Source organism: Mobula birostris, chromosome 5 (genome assembly GCF_030028105.1).
Source record: "Mobula birostris isolate sMobBir1 chromosome 5, sMobBir1.hap1, whole genome shotgun sequence".
In the NCBI taxonomy this organism is placed as follows: Eukaryota; Metazoa; Chordata; class Chondrichthyes; order Myliobatiformes; family Myliobatidae; genus Mobula; species Mobula birostris.
This window is the reverse complement of record NC_092374.1, coordinates 78,075,095-78,094,592: the sequence shown is the minus strand read 5'-3', so window position 1 is coordinate 78,094,592 and position 19,498 is coordinate 78,075,095. Positions and strand designations below refer to the sequence as shown.

The window sequence follows — 19,498 nt, the reverse complement described above, 5'->3', positions numbered from 1 at the left end:
AAAAAACATAGAAAATGCTGGAAATAGGTGCAAGTAAAGCCCCATCTATAAAGAGAATAAAAGAGTTACAGTTGCAGGTTGACAGTTTCGTCAGAATACTTATTATTAGTTTATTTTATAGCAGCAAATGGAAGGCAAGTCAGTGATCTTTAGTTTATTTTAAACACATTTTCTCTATTATCTGAGCACTGCTTGGTGATTTACCCAAGTACATATATAATCGATGTGGTTGCTTGTCCTCAGATGGCTATATTCATGAAATATGGTTCTAGAACTAGACTCAGTTCATCCATAATTACAAAGAGGTATTGAAAGGAACGTGTCTGTAGCCTGGATATTGAACTTTTTGCTGTTGGACTCCGGCCATATTATTTGCCAAGGGAAATCTCGCATGCAATTGTGGTTGTTGTGTACATCCCTCCCTCTGCCAACCCGACATCGGCGTGTAACATCATTTACACCGTCATAGCCAGATTACAAACCCAGCACCCGAGTGCCCTCATTACCATCTCGGGTGACTTCAACCAGGTTACCATGGCTAGAACACTGCCCAACTTCACGCAGTATGTGAGCTGTACAACCAGAGGGGAGAGGACTCTGGATTTGATGTATGCTAACGTTAAAGTTGCATACAGCTCCTCTCTCCTCCCCCCACTGTGAAGGTCAGATCACAACCTGGTGCATCTAAAACCCTGCTACGTGCCTCTGGTGAAGAGTAAACCTGCAACCTCGAGGACAGTGAGAAAACGGTTGGAGGAGGCTTATGAGGTGCTCCAGGGTTGTTTTGAGGTGACAGACTGGCAGGCACTCTGCAAGCCACATGGAGAGGATATTGATGGGCTCACAGAGTGCACCACTGATTACATCAACTTCTGTGTGGACTGCAATGTTCTGACAAGAACTGTCCTTTGTTATTCAAATAACAAGCCATGGGTGACAAAGGACATCCTGAATGCTAAAAAGAGGGCGTTTAGAGATGGAAATAGAGAGGAGCTGAGGGCAATACAGAGGGACCTGAAAGCCAGGATTAGGGAGGCTAAAGACAGGTACAGGAGGAAGCTTGAGTGGAAATTCCAGCAGAACAACATGAGAGAGGTCTGAAGGGGGCTGAGGACCAACACTGGGTTCCGGCAAACTAGCAATAGAGGAGCTGAAGGCAGTGTGGACAGGGCCAAGAACATAACCTGTTCTTTAACAGATTTGACATTGTGGCCCCTGCTCATCCCCCACATGAGCCATCTGTTGTCGGCCCCCAACCAACACATATTCCACTCTCCCCTCCTACCCCTCCTCACAGTCCCCCACCCTGCTCTCATGACTATACCCCTTCCCCACACAAAACCACCACGGTGGGCTTCACAGCTGAAGAAGACAGCTGAAACGTCTCAACCCAAGCAAGGCTGCAGGACCGGATGGTGTCAGTACCATGATGAGACTGAGGTCCTTTAACATCTGCCAGATGATGCTGAGGATGTTCTACGAGTCTGTGGTGGCCAGTGCTATCATGTTTGCTGTTGTGCGCTGGGGCAGCAGGCTGAGGGTAGCAGAAACCAACAGAATCAACAAGCTCCTCGTAAGGCCAGTGATGTTGTGGGGATGGAGCTGGACTCTCTCACAATGGTGTCTGAAAAGAGGATGCTGTCTAACTTGCATGCCATCTTGGTCAGTGTCTCCCATCCACTACATAATGTACTGGGTGGGCACAGGAGTACATTCAGCCAGAGACTCATTCCACCGAGATGCAACACAGAGCGTCATAGGAAGTCATTCCTGCCTGTGGCCATCACTTTACAACTCCTCCCTTGGAGGGTCAGACACCCTGAGCCAATAGGCTGGTCCTGGACTTATTCATAATTTACTGGCATAATTTACATATTACTATTTAACTATTTATGGTTCTATTACTATTTATTATTTATGATGCAACTGTAACGAAAACCAATTTCCCCCAGAATCGATAAAGTATGACTATGACTATGAAAAATCTCACTGCTCAATACATTTAATTAATATATTGAGTTGTTTATTGGGCTATGTCCATGTCAAGACATTAGTTTCTGTTCTCAGTTACTAATTGTAGCTGTATTTAATTTAAAATTTTAATTTGATGTTTTATGCCTTCTTCCCTGCTGTTTGCAGCATTTTTGGACCACTATTGTAGTAAAACTGGTATGTTTTCTCACAGGAAAAATTGGCCTTCCTTCACAGCTTGTACCAGCGTCTAATGGCAGGATGTGTAGTCATGAAACAACAAGACGGCATGCTGGCAAAATTCTCCTGGACGGAACTCTGCTCTATCCTGCAAGAAAATGTTGATACCCTCATTTCCGATCTTAACAAGGCCAATGAAAAGGTAACGCTAAGATTTTAAGTTTTAAGCCAACTCTAGTGACATTTGTCTGTACTACAGCATGATTTTAAACAAAAAACTTGCTAATTAATTAATTTTAAAAAGAATTTTTTATTTAATGATTTACAAACATTAATTATAATTTGTCTCAGATGCAGTTTGATCCCTCTCCTTAAGGCATGCAAATGTAACTGAAGTATGAGTAAATTCTCCAAGTACCATTCATCTGAGAAACAAATCTTAAAGTAGTTGTATACTTTAACTTAGATTTGCTAATTTCGTGACAATATTAGCTACAGGGACCTAATTAAGAAATTAAAATCTAAGTTTTAACAAGAAGAAAATACAAAGCATTTGCTTTTTCTTTCCAGTGTTGAAATGAAACTTTATTCAAAACATAGCAAGACAATATACACCTACTAGATAATTTATATAAAATCAGGTCCATATTAAGTGTCTCTGTGTTTAATTTGATTAATATTTATATGTCCACAACACATTTAATGTTTACTTTTCCATCTCACATTCCCATCATTTACAATTCTGAACAGAACATAGAACGTAGTACAGAAAAGGGACAGGCCCTTCAGTCCACAATACTCTTCCAAACCAATTATAGTAGTAATCAAATGACCAACTAAACTAATCCCTTCTGCCTACACAATGTCCATATCCTTCCATTTCCCTCACACTCACATGCCTATCTAAATGTCTTTGTTCCTTTTCGCGCTTGTGGCGCATGGAGCTTGAAGAAGCTGCTCTCTCGCGCCGTTGTAGCTCCGCCAATTTCAACATCACATCCCAACTCCTGTGCTCAATATATTGATTTATGAAGGCCAATGAGTCAAGAGCTTTCTTCACCCGCGATGCCCCTTTCAAGAAATCGTCTGTTTTTCAGCACTGCTTGGTGCCGTACCACTCACCATGTAAGACCTACTCTGGGGTAGTCCTCCCAAAATGCAACACTTCGCACTCGGATGCATTAAATTCAATCTGCCATTTTTCAGCCTATTTCACCAGCTGGTCCTGTTTCACCTGCTGCAAGCTTTGATAGTCTCCCTCGCTGTCTACTACACCCCATCTTGGTGTCAACCTTAAATTTGTTGATCTAGTTAACCACATTATCATCCAGATTGTTGATACCGATGACAACGTTAGCTATCCTTCAATCCTCCAGCACCTCACCCATGGCTAAGAATGTTTTAAATATCTTTGCTTGTGCCCTTGCAATTTCTGCACTCGCCACCCAGAGGGTCTAAGCGAACACATTGTCAAGCCCTGGAAAGTTATCCACTCCGATTTCCCTGAAGTCAGCAAGCACCTACTCCTCTGAAATCTCTATAGGGTCCATGATCTTGCTGCTGCATTACTTCACACCTATAGACTCTGTGCCCATCTCATGAGTAAGTACAGATGCAAAAAATCCATTTGTGATCTCCCCTCTTTCTTTCAGCTCCACACATAGATTACCACGCTGATCTTCCAGAGGACCTATTTTGTGCCTTGCTATCCTTTGGCTCTTAATATATCTGTAGAAGCCCTTAGGATACTCCTTCGCTTTGCCTGCTAGAGCAACCTCATGCCTTCCTTTAGCCCTCCTGATTTCCTGAAGCTTTCTCTTGCATTTCTTATACTCATCAAGTACCTCATTTTTTCCAGCCTGCATATACTTGCTATGTACCTCCTTCTTTTTCTTAACCAGGACCTCAATATCCCTTGAAAACCAAGATTCCCTAACTCTGGTATCCTTACTTTTTATTTTGACAGGAACATAGAATCTCTACTCTCGAAATTTCACTTTTGAAGGCTTTCCACTTACACTTTTTCCAGAAAGCAACTTGTCCCAGTCTACACGTACCAGATCCTTTCTGATACCATTAAAATTGGTCTTTCTCCAGTTTAGAATCTCAACCCAAGGACCAGACCTGTCTTTTTCCATAATTACCTTAAAACTAATGGCATTATGATCACCAGGTGCATAGTGTTCCCCGAAACAAACTTCTGTCCCATTCCCTAATAGGAGCTAAAGTGTTGCCCACTCTCACTGGGACTTCAATGTACTGATAAAGGAAACTTTCCTGGACATACTCGACAAGCTCTGTCCTATCTAGTTCTTTTATAGTATGGGAGTCCCAATCAATAAGTGGACTATCGCAATCTTCTGTTTCTTGCAACAGTCTGCGATTTCTCTACATATTTGCTCCTGTAAATCCTGCAGACTGCTGGGTGGTCTGTAATATAATCCTTTAATGTGGTCATACCTTTCTTATTCCTCAGTTCTACCTTAAAACCCTCAATAGATGAGCTTTCCAGTCTGTTCCGACTGAGCACTGCTGTGACAATTTCCCTGACTAGTAATGCCACTCTTCCCCCTTTAATCCCTCCCACTCTATCGCCTCTGAAACAACAGAACCCTGGAACATTGAGTTGCTAGTTAAACATAGAACATAGAATAGTATAGCACAGTACAGGCCCTTCAGCCCACAATGTTGTGCCGACCCTCAAACCCTGCCTTCCATATAAGCCCCCACCTTAAATTCCTCCATATACCTGTCCAGTAGTCTCTTAAACTTCACTAGTGTATCTGCCTCCACCACTGACTCAGGCAGTGCATTCCATGCACCAACCACTCTCTTAGTAAAAAACCTTCCTCTAATATCCCCCTTGAATTTCCCACCCCTTACCTTAAAGCCGTGTCCTCTTGTATTGAGCAGTGGTGCCCTGGGGAAGAGGCGCTGGCTAGCCACTCTGTCTATTCCTCTTATTATCTTGTACACCTCTATCATGTCTCCTCTCATCCTCCTTCTCTCCAAAGAGCAAAGCCCTAACTCCCTTAATCTCTGATCATAATGCATACTCTCTAAACCAGGCAGCATCCTGGTAAATCTCCTCTGTACCCTTTCCAATACTTCCACATCCTTCCTATAGTGAGCCGAGAAGTTCTGCCCCATCTGCAATCAATTCTCATTAATGTCTGCACTATCATAATTCTACATGCTGATCCATGCGCTAAGCTCATCTGCCTTTCCTACAATGCTCCGTGCATTGAAATATATGCAGCTCAGTAAATTAGTCCCACCATGCTCGACCTTTTGATCCCTGACTTTGTATATAGGCTTAACAATATCTTTCTCTACAACTAGTCCACTATCTATACTGGTGCTCTGATTCCCATCCTCCACCCCGCCCCCCCCCCAGTAACTCTCATCTAGTTGCCCCTCACATCTCCTTTGTACTTACTCCCTCTCACCTTAAATGCATGTCCTCCGGTATTTCAATCCTGGGAAGAAGATACTGTTTCTGTATGCTATCTGTGCCTCTCAGGGTCTTATAAACCTCTATCAGATCTCCCCTTAGCCTATGCCACTCCAGAGAAAGTAACCCACATTTGTCCCACCTCTCATGATAGTACATACCCTCTAATTCAGGTAATATCCTCTTCCAAGTCTTGATATCCTTCTTATTATAGGGTGACCAGAACTGTTTGCATTACTCTAGATGCAGCCTAACTAGAATTTTATAAAGCTGCAACATAACTTCCTGATTTTTGAACTCAGTGCCTCAACTAATAATGGCAAGCATGCCCTATGCCTTTTTAACCACCCTATCAACCTCTGTAGCCATTTTCAAAGCTATGAATTCGAACCCTAAGATCTCTCTGCTCATCAGTATTGTAAGTGTCTTTCCCTTAACAGGTTACTGTTTCTTTACATTTAACCTACCAATGTGCAACACTTCACTTTCATCTGTGTTAAACTCTCTCTGCCCCTATCTGCAACTGATCTTCTATTCTGCTGTACAGTATTCTTTGCCAGTCTTCTATGTTATTCACAACACCACCAACCTTCATATCATCTGCAAAGATAAGTTAATATAAGTGAAAATAAATTAAGGCTATTGAAGGTAAAAGTTATGAATGATCAACACTTTCAATTCCCTGGCCTGGACCACCTCATTTTCACCATGGATGTCCACTCCCTATGCACTCTAACTTCCATCAACACTCTATCTTCCATCAACTCCCTATTTCTTTCTCAACAAAAGACCAACCAGTTTCCTGTCACCACCACCCTCTTCTGCCGTCTCTGTCTGGCAGAATTGCTCCTCACCCTCATCAATTTCTCCTTAGGCTGCTGCCACTTTCTCCAAACCCCAACGGGTAGCCTGGGGATCCATCTATGACTGCCTTTTCATTGTCTAAGTAGTCCATGTTCCAAGCCTTCCCTGGTCCCTGGTAATGTTCCCCTGCACTACTGCTATGGTGCTGCTTCATGTACCCATGCTGAACTCATCAATTTCATCAACTTTGCCTCCAACTTTCACCCTGTCTTTAAATTCACTTAGTCCATTTCAGACATCTCCCTCCCCTCTCTCAGTCTCTCTGCCTTCACCTCTGGAGAGACAAAACTGTCTACCATCATCTTTTATAAAACTACCCATTCCCACAACTGGCTTGACTTTTCCTCTTCCCATCCTGTCTCTTGTAAAAATGTTATTCCCTTTTATTTTTGAGTTCCTTCAGCTGCATCTGTTCCCAGGATAATGCTTTCATTTCCAAGACATCAAAGATGTTCTCCTCCTTCAAAGAACTGAGTTTCCCTTCCTCCACCATTGATGTTGCCCTCACCTGCGACTCTTCCATTTCCTCCCATCCGCTGTCACAAAACCTTCCCACCACCTTAACAGGAATGGATTTCCTCTTATTCTCACCTACCACCCCCATTAGACTCCGCATGCAACACATCATTCTCCATAGCTTCTGCCATTTTCAATGGGATCCCACCACCAAACACATCTTTACATCCCTCCCCCCCTACGACTCTCCACTTTCTGCAGGGATCGCTCCCTTCATGAATCCCTTGCCATTTGTCCTATCCCACTAATCTCCCTCCTGGCACATATCCTGGCAAGCTCATTGACCTCCTCCGCTACCTCCGTTCAGGACCCCAAACTGTCCTTCCAGGTGAGGCAACACTACATCTGCGAATCTGATAGGGTCGTCTATTGTATCCAGCGCTTCTGACGCGGCCTCCTCTCCATTGGTGAAACCTGACATCAATTGGTGAGCTGCTTTGTTGAGCACTGCCTGTCCATTTGCCAAAAGTGGTATTTCTCGGTGACCAACCATTTTATTTCCTATTCCCATTCCCGTTCTAACATGTCAGTCCATGGCTTCCTCTTTGCCACAATGAGGGAACTCTCAGGTTGGAGGAGCAGCACCTCATATTCTGACTTCTAAGCTGATGGCATGAACATTGATTTCTCATTTCATTAATTTTTTTTTCCACTTTCCTTTCCCTCTTCTATTCTCCACTCTGGTCTCTTAACTCTTTTCCTCACCTGCCTATCACCTTCCTCTGGCATCCCTCCTTCTTCCCTTTTTCCTGTGGTCCACTCTCCTCTCCTATCAGATTCCATCTCTGGCCTTTTACCTTTCCCACCCACCTGGCTTCACCTATCATTTTCTAGCTATCCTCCTTGACCTCTTTACATTTTTTTCTTACATTTTCCCCCTTCTTTCCCAGTCCTGAAGAAGGGTCTGGGCTTGAAACATTGACTGTATATTTATCTCCATAGATGCTGCCTGACCTGCTGAATGCCTCCAGCATTTTGTATGCATTGCTCTGGATTTCCAACATCTGCAGAATCTCTTCAATAGTTCCATTTAATATCAGATAATATACAACCTGAAATTTTTGTGCTTCACAGACATCCACGAAAACAGAAGAGTGCCTCAAAAAATGAGTGACAGTAAAAATCTTATAAACCCAAAGCCCCCCAATCCCCCCTCCCATGCACAAGCAGCAGCAAAGCCACGACTCCCCCCATCCCACCCACTTATTTCAGGAAAAAAGCATCAGCACCCTCTACCCACCAAGCAAGCAATAGGAAAGCCTCCCCACAAAAGACCATTATCTGTAGTACAACAAAAACTAATTGTTCACCCGACAATTCTGCCGCTTGCAGGGATATTTGCCAGTAGGGAGATCAGAGGGGAGGGACAAATAGGTAAGGGAAACATGGAGGGTGCCACCCCTGTGGGAGGCAAAGATGTGTTTGGTGGTAGGGTCTTGTGAAGATGGCAAAATTGCAGAGAGTGATGTGTTGGATGTGGAGACTCATGGGGTGGTAGGTGAGGTCAAGAGGAACTATCTCTATTAAGGTGGCAGGAAGATGGGGTGAGCGCAAATGTAGGGGAAGTGGAGGAGGAGCAACAGCAATGCTCCATGATGCAATCACTTTTGTCATGATGAGGCCACTTTCAGGGTGAAGGAGTAACACCTCATATTCTGTCTAGGTAGCCTCCCACCTGATGGCATGAACATTGATTTCTCTAACTTCTCCAATTTTTACTTCCAGTAATTTTTTACAAATGTTGTATGCAAGATTAATTTCAATGTTTAAGCCAAGTCTGGATAGGTGCGTGGATGGTAGGGATATGGAGGGCTGTGGTCCCAGTGCAAGTCTAGATCCCCAGTGCAAGTCTAGATGGGTGTAGGCAGTTTAAATGGTTTTGGCATACACTGGACGGGCCAAAGGTCCTAGTTCTGTGTTGTACATCTCTACGACACCAGTGATTTTGAAAAGTTCAGCACATCCTCTTTCTTAACTTTGTCATATTCTAACAGATCAACACACACAAAATGCTGGAGGAACTCAGCAGACCAGACAGCATCTTTGGAAAAAGAGTACAGTCAACATTTTGGGATGAGGTCCTTCATCAGGACTGGAGAAAAAAAGATGAGGTCTGAGTAAGAAGGCAGGGTGGGCGGGGGGGGGGGTGTGTGAAGAAACACAAGATAGCAGGTAATAGGTAAAATGGGGAGGGGTAAAGAGCTGGGTAGCTGATTGGCAAAGGAGATAGAGGACTAGAGAAGGGGGAATCTGATAGGAGAGGACAGAAGGCCAGGAAAGAAAGAAAAGGGGGAGAAGTAGCAGAGGAAAGTGATGGGCAGGTAAGAAGATAAGGTGAGAGAGGGAAATGGGAATGAGGAATGGTGATGGGGGGGGGCATTATCAGAAGTTTGAGAAATTGATGTTCATGCTATCAGGTTGGCGGCTACCCAGACAGAATATAAGGTGTTGCTCCTCCAATCTGAGTGTGTCTTCATCATGGCATTCGAGGCGGCCACAGACTGACATGTTTAAATGGGCATGGGAAGTGGAATTAAAATGGTTGGCCACTGGGTGATTCCGCTGTTTCTGGCGGACAGAGCGTAGGTGCTTGGTGATGTGGTCTCCCAATTCACGTCGGGTCTCACTGATATACAGGAGGCCACACCTGGAGCATCTGATACAGTAGATGACCCCAACAGACTCACAGGTGAAGTGTTGCTTCATCTGAAGGACTCTTTGGGACCTTGAATGGTACTTGTTTCAAGTAACAGGGTAGGAGGGTCTATAGTCCAGGTAGCTGTGAGAATCAGTGAGCTTATAAAAGAAATCAGTAGATAAGCTGTCTCCAGAGATAGAACGAGAGAGGGGAGGGAGGTGTCGGAAATGGACCAGGTAAATTTGAGGGCAGGGAAGTTAGTGAAACAAGTGTTACACCTGCACTTCTTCCTTTACTACTATTCAGGGCCCCAAACAGTCCTTCCAGGTGAGGTGACACTTTACCTGTAAGTCTGTTGGGGTTCATCTACTGTATCCAGTGCTCCAGGTATGGCCCCCTGTATATCCGACGTAGAGTAGCAGACTGCTTCGCGAGCACCTACACTCCATTTGCCAGAAAAAACAGGATTTCCCAGTGGCCACCCATTTTTATTCCACTTCCTGTTCCCATTCCGACTTGTCAGTCCATGGCCTCCTCTACTTCGGCAATGAGGCCACACTGAGGTTGGAGGAGCAAACTTATATTCCGTCTGGGTAGCCTCCAACCTGATGGCATGAACATCAATTTCTCAAACTTCGAGTAATGTTCCCCCCTCCCACGCCCCACATCAGCATTCCCCATTCCCACTTTTCTCTCTCACTTTATCTCCTTACCTGCCCATCACCTCTCTCAAGTGCTCCTTCCCCTTTTCTATCTTCCATGGCCTTCTGTCTGCTATCAGATTCCACGTTCTCCAGCCCATTATCTCTTTTGTCAATTAACTTCCCAGCTCCTTGCTGCATCCCTACCCCCCCCCCCCCCCGGTTTCTCCTATTACCTACTACCTTGTGTTTTTTTCTCCCATTCCCCCCACCCCCCAACCTTCTGGCTCTGACTTCTCAACTTTTTGTTTTTCCAGTCCTGATGAGGAGTCTTGGCTCAGAACATCAACTGTACTCTTTTCCATAGATGCTCCCTAAGACCTGCTGAGTTCCTCCAGCATTTTGTGTGTTGTTTGGATTTTCATCATCTGCAGATTTTCTCTTGTTTGTTGTTGAAAATGAGCCTGTTTAACAGTCCTACAAGCTTTCCAATGTGGCGCCGATAAGTGGCGACTCTTGGTGTGCAGCTCCAAAGGGAATCATTAAATATTCCCATTTAGGAGTCACAGTCATGGGTACATTATTAAGCACACTTAAAAATCTAGCAATCTTCAAAATCAAGGAACTCTGGACTGCAGAATTAGCTTGCTAGTGCAGCTCTCCTTTAAGGAAAAGGAAATGAGGAATGCGTGCTGGTCTGCAAATATGATTGATACCCAGAGCCCTTAGATCTCCACTCCTTACTATCCTGCTGGCAGATGTACAGTCTCTGGAAAATAAAATTGAAGACCTCCGAGCAAGATTGCAGTACCAGAAGGACATCAGGGACTGGTGTGTGCCTTGCATCATGGAAACATGGCTCACCCCCACTATTTTGGATGCAGCACTACAGCCCGAGGGCTTCACCATCCACCACAAAAACAGGACAGCTGAGTTTTCTAAAGGTAGAGGAGGCACAACTTTTGTTGGCAGAATTTCAGATTGGGATGAGAAGACGTACAGGAGTGGGATAGATCAGCTGGTTGTGTGGCATCGCAAGAACAACCTTGCACTCAGCCAAGGAATTGATTGTAGACTTCATGAAGGGAAAGTTGAGGGAACACAGACAGTTCTTCATCAAGAGAACAACAGTAGAAAGAGTGAGCAGTTTCAAGTTCCTGAGTGTCAACATCTTTGAAGGTCTATCTTGGCCCAACATATTGATACCATTACAAAGAAGACATACCACCTAAATTTCATTAGGAGGTTGAGGAGATTTGGAATGTCACAAAGACTAGCAGATTTCTACTGTGGAGAGCATCCTAACTGGTTGTATCACTGTCTAGTATGGAATGGTTACTGTACAGGATTGGACAAAGTGGTGCCTCGAGAAGGCAGCATCCATCATTAAGGACCCTCACCATTCATGACATGCCCTCTTCTCCTTGCTACCATTAGGAGGAGCTACGGGAGCCTGAAGATTCAAAGTACATTTATTATCAAAGTATGTATGCCATATACAACCCTGAGATTTGTCTTCCCCATAGACAGCCACAAAACAATGTAAACCAGGGAACCTGTTCAAAGAAGACAGCAACCCCCAACCCCAGTGCAATAAAAAATAAATCGTATAACAGGCAACAAAAATAAACGAGTGAAAAGAACACAATATAGAACAAAAAAAAACCGAGAGAGTCCAGTCATATTCCATTCAGCTCAGTGTTCGTTATTTGCAGGCCACCCCGATTCAAAGTCGCCCAAAAATAGCAACTAAAAAAGGAGCAAACAGAACAAGAAACACATCACAAAGTGAACTAGAGTCCAATTCACAAACTGTATCAATTAAACCTTGCCGAAGAACTCCGGCACTATCCTCCGACAGCATCGAGGGAGGAAGAGAGAGACAGAGAGAGAGAGAGAGACAGAGGAGAGAATGTGTGTGTGAGAGAGACTATTCGAATGCAGGGATCTTCCTTTGGGAGCAGCGAGCAAAAGGAAGAGAGATACCAACACATGCAGATGCCTTCCTCCAGCAGCAGAGAGTGAGGCTGGTAGATGGCACTGAACACCCTCACACCTTGGTTATTTCAATCTTCGGTGCTTTAATCAGTGAGATTGGCGAGAAATGGAGTCGATTATGGGCGCACGCCTCGTCTCCAGGTCTGGAGGCCACATACTTCAAAGCCTCTTAGAACACCCTTGGAGACAGCAAAGTACCAGATCATTAAATCCATCTGATAACACACCACCAAAATGTAGATCACAGGCTCCAACAGTAGCAGAACCACATGTGAAAGAAAAAGAAGATGTAAAAGAAGTGGAAAAAAATCATTTTGTGAACCATCTGGAGGATGTCACCCTTGGTTGCTGGTGCCACCTTCTTCTGGAAGACACACACTCAACTTTTTAGAAACAGCTTCTTCCCCTCTGCCATCATATTTCTGAATGGACCATGAATACATGAACACTATCTTACCTTTTGCTCTCTTTTTGCACTATTTATTTATTCTTTATATTCTGATTGCAACTTGTTTTTTTTAATGTATTGCACTTCACTGCTGCTGCAAAACAAAAAAAATTACAACATATGTTTGTGATAATAAACCTAATTCTGATTGCTAAATTGGTTTAATATTGTCACATGTACTGAGGTACAGTGAATTTTTTTGCATGCAAGTATACAGATTATTTTATTACAGTTGTACATTGAGGTAGTATGAGGGAAACCAATAACAGAATGAAGAATGTAGTGTTACCATTACAGGGACAGTGCAGTGTAGCAGACAACAAGGTGTGAGGCTATGATTAGGCAGATTGTGAAGTCGAGTCCATTATTTCATACAGCACCCGTATATGTACATGTCCCTGTTTCTGAACACTGTTTGGAACCTTATTTAATTTTATTGTCTGGTTTCACTTTTTCTGTTGAAGTTTGTAAGTTCACACTTCTCTGTATTCAGTTTCATTCCCTCCTAATCCCAGGGTGATACTGAATGACTACAGAACTTGAAGGAGGGATGAGATTGAATAGCCAAAGCTTGTAACCCTTGTTCCTCTTTGGGACCAATGACCTAAAGGGTGATATCCTTAGGAGCTAGTGAAGAGGTTAAGAAGCAGGGCCTTGAAGATAATATCTGGATTACTACCAATGAGTACAGAAGTAGGAAGAGAAAACAGATTAGCATGTGCTGGAGAGCAAGTGTACAAAGCAGGGTTTCAATTTTCTGAGGAACTGTGACCACTTTTTTGAGAAATGGGACCTTTACAAGCCAGATAGGTTGCATCCCAACAGGATTGTGGCTTCATGGGGATGTTTGCCTGTGCTGTTAAGGAGGTTTAAATTAGTTAGTCAAGTGGTTGGGAGTCTTGTGCTACAATCAGAGAAAAACAAAGCTTAAAAAAAAAGTTCATTATTCATGAAGGAAAAGACAATATTGTAGGGTAATATCTGCAAGAGTATATTGGAGATGATCAGAGTGTACAAGCAGTTTAGATAGGTAGATGCAAGTAGAGTAGATAGTCAGGGTCTTATACCCAGGCCAGGAGGATTTAGAGCTAGAAAGCTTGATTCTCTGATTATGTAGCTGCAAAGACAGCATAGCAGAGAGGAATCAAGGATAGAATCAGTTTTGTTAATGCTAAGAAACAGGGGAAGGGAAATTAAATTGCTGCATGCATTCCAATGGCCACTAATGGGTGGGAAAATATAGAAGAGCAAATAAAGGAGGTTATATTGAATTGCAAACACTGTAGGGTAGTTGTAATAGGTGGCTTTATCCTAATGTAAACCAGGGTATTAATAGTGTTCTGCACAGAAAAGAAGAAGAATTTCTAAAATGTGTTCAGGATAATTTTGAGAGCAGTATGCTTCTAGTGCAACAAGGAAGGAGACATTGTTGATGTGGTTCCAAGGAATAAGGTAGTTAATTAATACATAACAGGCGCTTCCACCTCAGTGAGTCTGTGTATTCCAATTGTATCTCTCTAACTAATTAACCTACTAACCCATACATCCTTGGAATGTGGAAGGAAACCAGAGTATCCAGAGGAAACCCACGTGTGTCACAGGGAGAACATACAAACTGCTTCGAGACTGCAGCTGCACACTCACATCTACTGTGATGAAATGCTTTGAGAGGTTGGTCATGACTAGAATTAACTGCTGCCTGGGCAAGAACCTGAAACGTTTGCAATTCACCTGCTGCTTTAACAGGTCTATAGCTGAAGCAAACTTGCCGAATTTCCCCTTTGCTCTGGAGCACCTAGACGACAACAAAGGATGTGTCAGGCTGCTGTTTACTGACTACAATTCAGTGCTCAATATACTCATCCCCCTAGTATTAATCACCAAACTTCAAAATCTTGTCTTTTATACCTCCCTCTGCAAGTGGATCCTTCATTTCCTTAATGGGAGACCACTGTCAATTGGATCAGTAATAACATCACTTCCTCGCTGATAATCAACAGGGTCACATCAAGGATATGTGTTTAGCCCAGTACTTTACTTGCTCTACTGTCACGCTTGTGTGGTTAGGCACAGCTCAAGCACCATCTATGTATTCACTAATGTCACCACTGTTGATGGCAGAATCTCAGATGGCAATGAGGAAGCATACAATGGTGAGGTAGAGTGGTGTCACAACAACAACATTCCACTTAACATCAGTAACACCAAAGAACTGATTGTGGACCTTAGGAACAGGAACTTGGAAAAACACACAACAGTCCTCACTGAGGAGTCAGCAATGAGCAGCTTCAAGTTCCTGGGTGTCAACATCTCAGAAGATCTATCCTGGGCCCAACATATTCAAAGTCAAAGTAAAAATTTATTATCAGAGTTCATACATGTCACCACATGTTATCCCTGAGATTCTTTTTCTGCGGGCAAAATTAGCAAATCTATAGAACAGTAACTGTAAACAGGATCAATGGACAACAAACTGTTACAATGCAGATATAAATGCATAGCAATAAATAATGAGCATGAACTAACAAGATAAAATAATTTTTAAATAGTGTAGTTATCCCCTTTTGTTCAAGGGCCCGATGGTTGAGGTGTAGTGATTGTTCTTGAACCTGGTCGTTTGAGTCCTGAGGCTCTGAGGGCAGCACCGAGAAAAGAGCATGGCCTGAGTGGCGTGGATCTTTGACAATGAATGCAGCTTTCCTGCACAATCACGGAGAAGGCATGCGAGTGGCTATACATCATTAGGTTGTTAAGATCTGGTATGTCACCAAAGACTCCAGCAAATTTAACATTTTATTTTACTCATTGCAGAAAAGGTCCTTCTGGCCAGTCACCCAGGAACCCCTGACAACTCCAATTTAACCCTAATCTAATCTAGGGACAATTTACAGTGACCAGTTAACCTACCCGGTATATCTTTGGACTATGGGAGGAAACTGAAGGACCCAGAAAAAAACCATGCATTCCATGGGGAGGACATTGAGTTTCCTTACAGCAGACGCCAGGATTGAACTCCAAACTCTGACACCATGAGCTGTAACAGCGTTGCACTAGCTGCTACGCTACCATGGCACCTGACATTTTACAGACGTATAGTACGACTGGTTGCATCACAGTCACGTATGGAGGCTGCAATGCACAGGATCTAAAGAGGCTTCAGTGGGTTGCTCCATCAAAGGCACAAGCCTCCCCTCCAAGTACATCCACACTAGAAGTTAGCGTCCATCATTAAAGACAGGTTTAATATCACGGCCTATGTCATGAAATTTGTTGTCTTTGCAGCAGCAGAACAATGAAATTCATAAGAGAGAAAAAAATTAAATACAGTATATTAAATAGTTAAATAAGTAGTGCGAAGATAGAAGTAATGAAATAATGTCATGCCTTCTTTGTAGCTGCATAGATATGTTGGGTCCAGGATAGATCCTCAGAGATAGTGACACCCAGCAACTTGCAATTACTTACTCTTTCCACTTCTGATTCCTCTTTGAGGACTGGTGCCTGTTCCCACATCTTCCCCTTTATGAAATCCACAATCAGTTATTTGGTTTTACTGATATTGAGTGCAAGGTTGTTGCACTCAACCAGCTGATAGATCTTGATCCCTGACGCCCTCTTGTCACCATCTGAAATTCTGCCAACAATAAATGTATCATCAGCAAATTTATAGGTGGCATTTAATCTGTGCCTAGTAACATTCATGGGTGTAGAGAGAGTAGAGCAATGGGCAATGCACACATCCCTGAGGAGCACCAGTCTTGATTGTCTGTGGGGTGGAGATGTTATTTACCATCCCCATAGATTATGGTCTTCTGGTTAAGAGGTTGAGCATCCATTGCAGAGGGTTCTGTAGTTTTTCAATCAGAACTGTACGAATGATTGTGTTAAACGCTGAGCTCTAGTCAATAAACAACATCCTGACAAAGGTATAGCTATTGACCAAGTGGAGAGCCAATGAAATTGCATCCACTGCAGACCTATTGTGGCGAATAAACCCTACAAAATACTGGATATGGCCTCAGCAGATTTGTTTGTCAGTTGCAGTTTCTTTAAATGAAGAATTTAACCATCTTGGCATTCACACTTAAATGTATGTGCAATGTGTTGAAGTTTTGTTCTTTATCTATATAAAAGTAATAGTTCATTGCAAAGGCATTGCTTTTTAAACTTTAAGTGCTAAATTATGTAGAGAAACAAATTCATAACTTGTTTCACTCATTGAATTAGTTGGGGTCTAATTTAGTTAAGTGTTCTATTATGAATCCTATAAATTGCAATGATTAGAATATTACAGTGCACACAAAAGTTTTAAAAATATTCTTTAACCTGTTAATCATGACAGCAGATATTATGCAAATGTATTTTGATTACTGGCCTTTGTAGAAACTTTTGTGTTTATATCAAAGCTAGCAGGAATATTTATTGCTAATGGTTAATACCAGACTTCTTGCACTTTACTATATATGTATCTAACCCAATCCAATCACAATCCCACAATTCTAATTACGGAATTTACAGGAGTCATATTTGGAGCGTATCTGTCGGAATAAGGAAGAAGCAATACGGCAGCTTCAGCAAAACCAAGAAGCTACCTTCAATAAACTAACTGAACAGATGAAGGAACGAGAGGCTAGCTGGCAGAAACAGAAGAACGAAATGGAGCGACATTATTCTGTACTCCTTGGGGAGATTCATTCAAGGGCACAGGTACTGAATTGACTTTGCAGATGAGTAACAGCTGCTTCAGTTCTCCTTAATTTGTTTTCTAGCATCGTGAGCATATGTTTACAGTCAAGGTCAAAATTAACTAAAAGTTCTGCAAATAACAAAATTATTCTCAACTTTCCATAATATTGAGAATGTTTATCCCCATTCTCTATTTCTGCAAAAAGCTTATCTTAATTTCCAGCAAGATGATCTTAATGCAAGTAGAAATCACTGTTAAAGGGCAGAATGTTTCATCCAGTTAACTTTCTATCCTGACTGACAAAATGGGGATGGGTGATTTGGAGTTCATAAGGGCTCATCCAGTTTTTTCTAGCTCAAGTCACAAATTAGATTATGTCTGTAGTGAAGAATATCTGCAATACTGCTACTGGACTAGTAAACTGAACACAAGAACATAAGAAATAGGAGAAGGAAATGACCACTTCAGCCTGCTCAGCCTGTTCTATCTCAGCACTATTTTCCTAACAGCATATTCAGAAATAATTGATAACCTGTTTTGAATAAATCCATGGCTGACTCCTAACAACTCTATAGGTGGACAATTCCAAAGAATCATTACCCTCTGAGTGAAGAGATCTCATGGCCATAGAGAGATACAGCATGGAAACAGGCCATCCAGCTGATTGAATATGTATTATCAACCACCCATTTCACACTAATCTTACATTAATCCCATTTTTATTCTTCCCATTTTCTCTTTAACTTCCCCCTGATGCTACCTCACAACATCACACTGCACAGTAGGAACAACTTGCAATGACCAATTAACCAGAATGTCAATGGGATGAGGGAAGAACTGGAGTACCCAGAGGAAACCTACATGGTCACGGGGCAAACTTGCAAATGTCCTGCAGACAGCATTCAAGGTCAGGTTTGAACCCATGTTTCTGAAATTAAGAGGTAGTGACTCTGCTACCTGTGCGACTGTGCTCCCTTTCCATCTCAATACCGTCTCAAGTTTCATCTTGGTACTGCCTAAACGATTCACTTTCTCTTTCCATTTGTAATAATTCTTGCTATCAGTTCTTATGTTTTTGATGCCATTCATTATAATACTGTGGAAGTATGATAGCATATTCAGTGACTTCTGGACAAAATTGAGTTAAAGTTGTTTAAAAACAGAACCAGTTCATGACCCAGAGATAGTTTATGTTAATTTTCAGTTACTTTTGTCCAGGACACCGAAGTCAATTTGAATATAAACATTTCCCATTCTCTCACCACTTAAAAAGAACTCAGCATTTCTCTTACTTTTCTATGAAAGTGGATAATCTGACAATTCTCTACATTAAACACCATCTGTCATGTTGTTTCCCTCTCACTACTACTCAGATTCCCATGTCTGACGTCAACAAATATGGAAAACTATATTCTGTTATTGATCTAGTCATTATAATTCCACTAATTCCAAGATAATTATAGAAGAGTATAGGACTGGTCCCCAGGATGAGATTTTAAACCAGAGAAAGGCCAATTTTGATGGCATCAGAAGGGATCTGGCAAGATCTGGAATTGGTAGCTTTCAGGCAAAGGGATTCTTTGTATATGGGAGACCTTCAAAAGTGAATTATTGAGAGTATAGAATTATATGTTCCTGTTAGAATAAAAAGCAAGCCTAACAGGTTTAAGGAATCTTGGTTGTCAAGGGTATTGATGCCCTGGTAAAGGAAAATGAAGGATGTGCATATCAGGTATAGACAGTTTGGATGAAATGATGCATTTGAGAGGTATACAAAGTGCAAGAGAACACTTAAGAGAAATATCCAGAGGGTTAAAAAAGGATATGAAGTTTCTCAGGCAGACAAGGTGGAAAAGAATTCAAAGGGCTTCTATAAAAGTATTAAGAGCAAAAGGGTAGCAAGGGACAAAATTGATCCTCTTGAAGATCAGCGTGGTTATTTATGCATGGAGCTGAAACAGGTGGGAGAGATCTTAAAGGATTTTTTTTGCATATGATTTATTTTTGCATCTGTATTTACTTGCGGGACAGACAGAGTCTGTAAATCTGAACAAAAAGAGTAGTGAGGTCATGGACCCTATCCAGATTATGGAAGAGGAGC

At 42.4% G+C, this 19,498-nt stretch overlaps 1 protein-coding gene across 2 annotated transcripts in view; it reads left to right on the top strand.

Moving 5' to 3' along the window:
* Positions 1 to 19,498, top strand: part of ccdc171 (coiled-coil domain containing 171) — a 478,351-nt gene that overhangs the window by 168,425 nt on the left and 290,428 nt on the right. For both annotated transcript variants that reach the window (XM_072258224.1, XM_072258225.1), the window contains exons 14-15: positions 2,186 to 2,353; positions 17,229 to 17,417. In XM_072258224.1, coding sequence (XP_072114325.1) covers positions 2,186 to 2,353; positions 17,229 to 17,417 — 357 coding nt within the window. The remainder of the gene's footprint in view (positions 1 to 2,185; positions 2,354 to 17,228; positions 17,418 to 19,498) is intronic.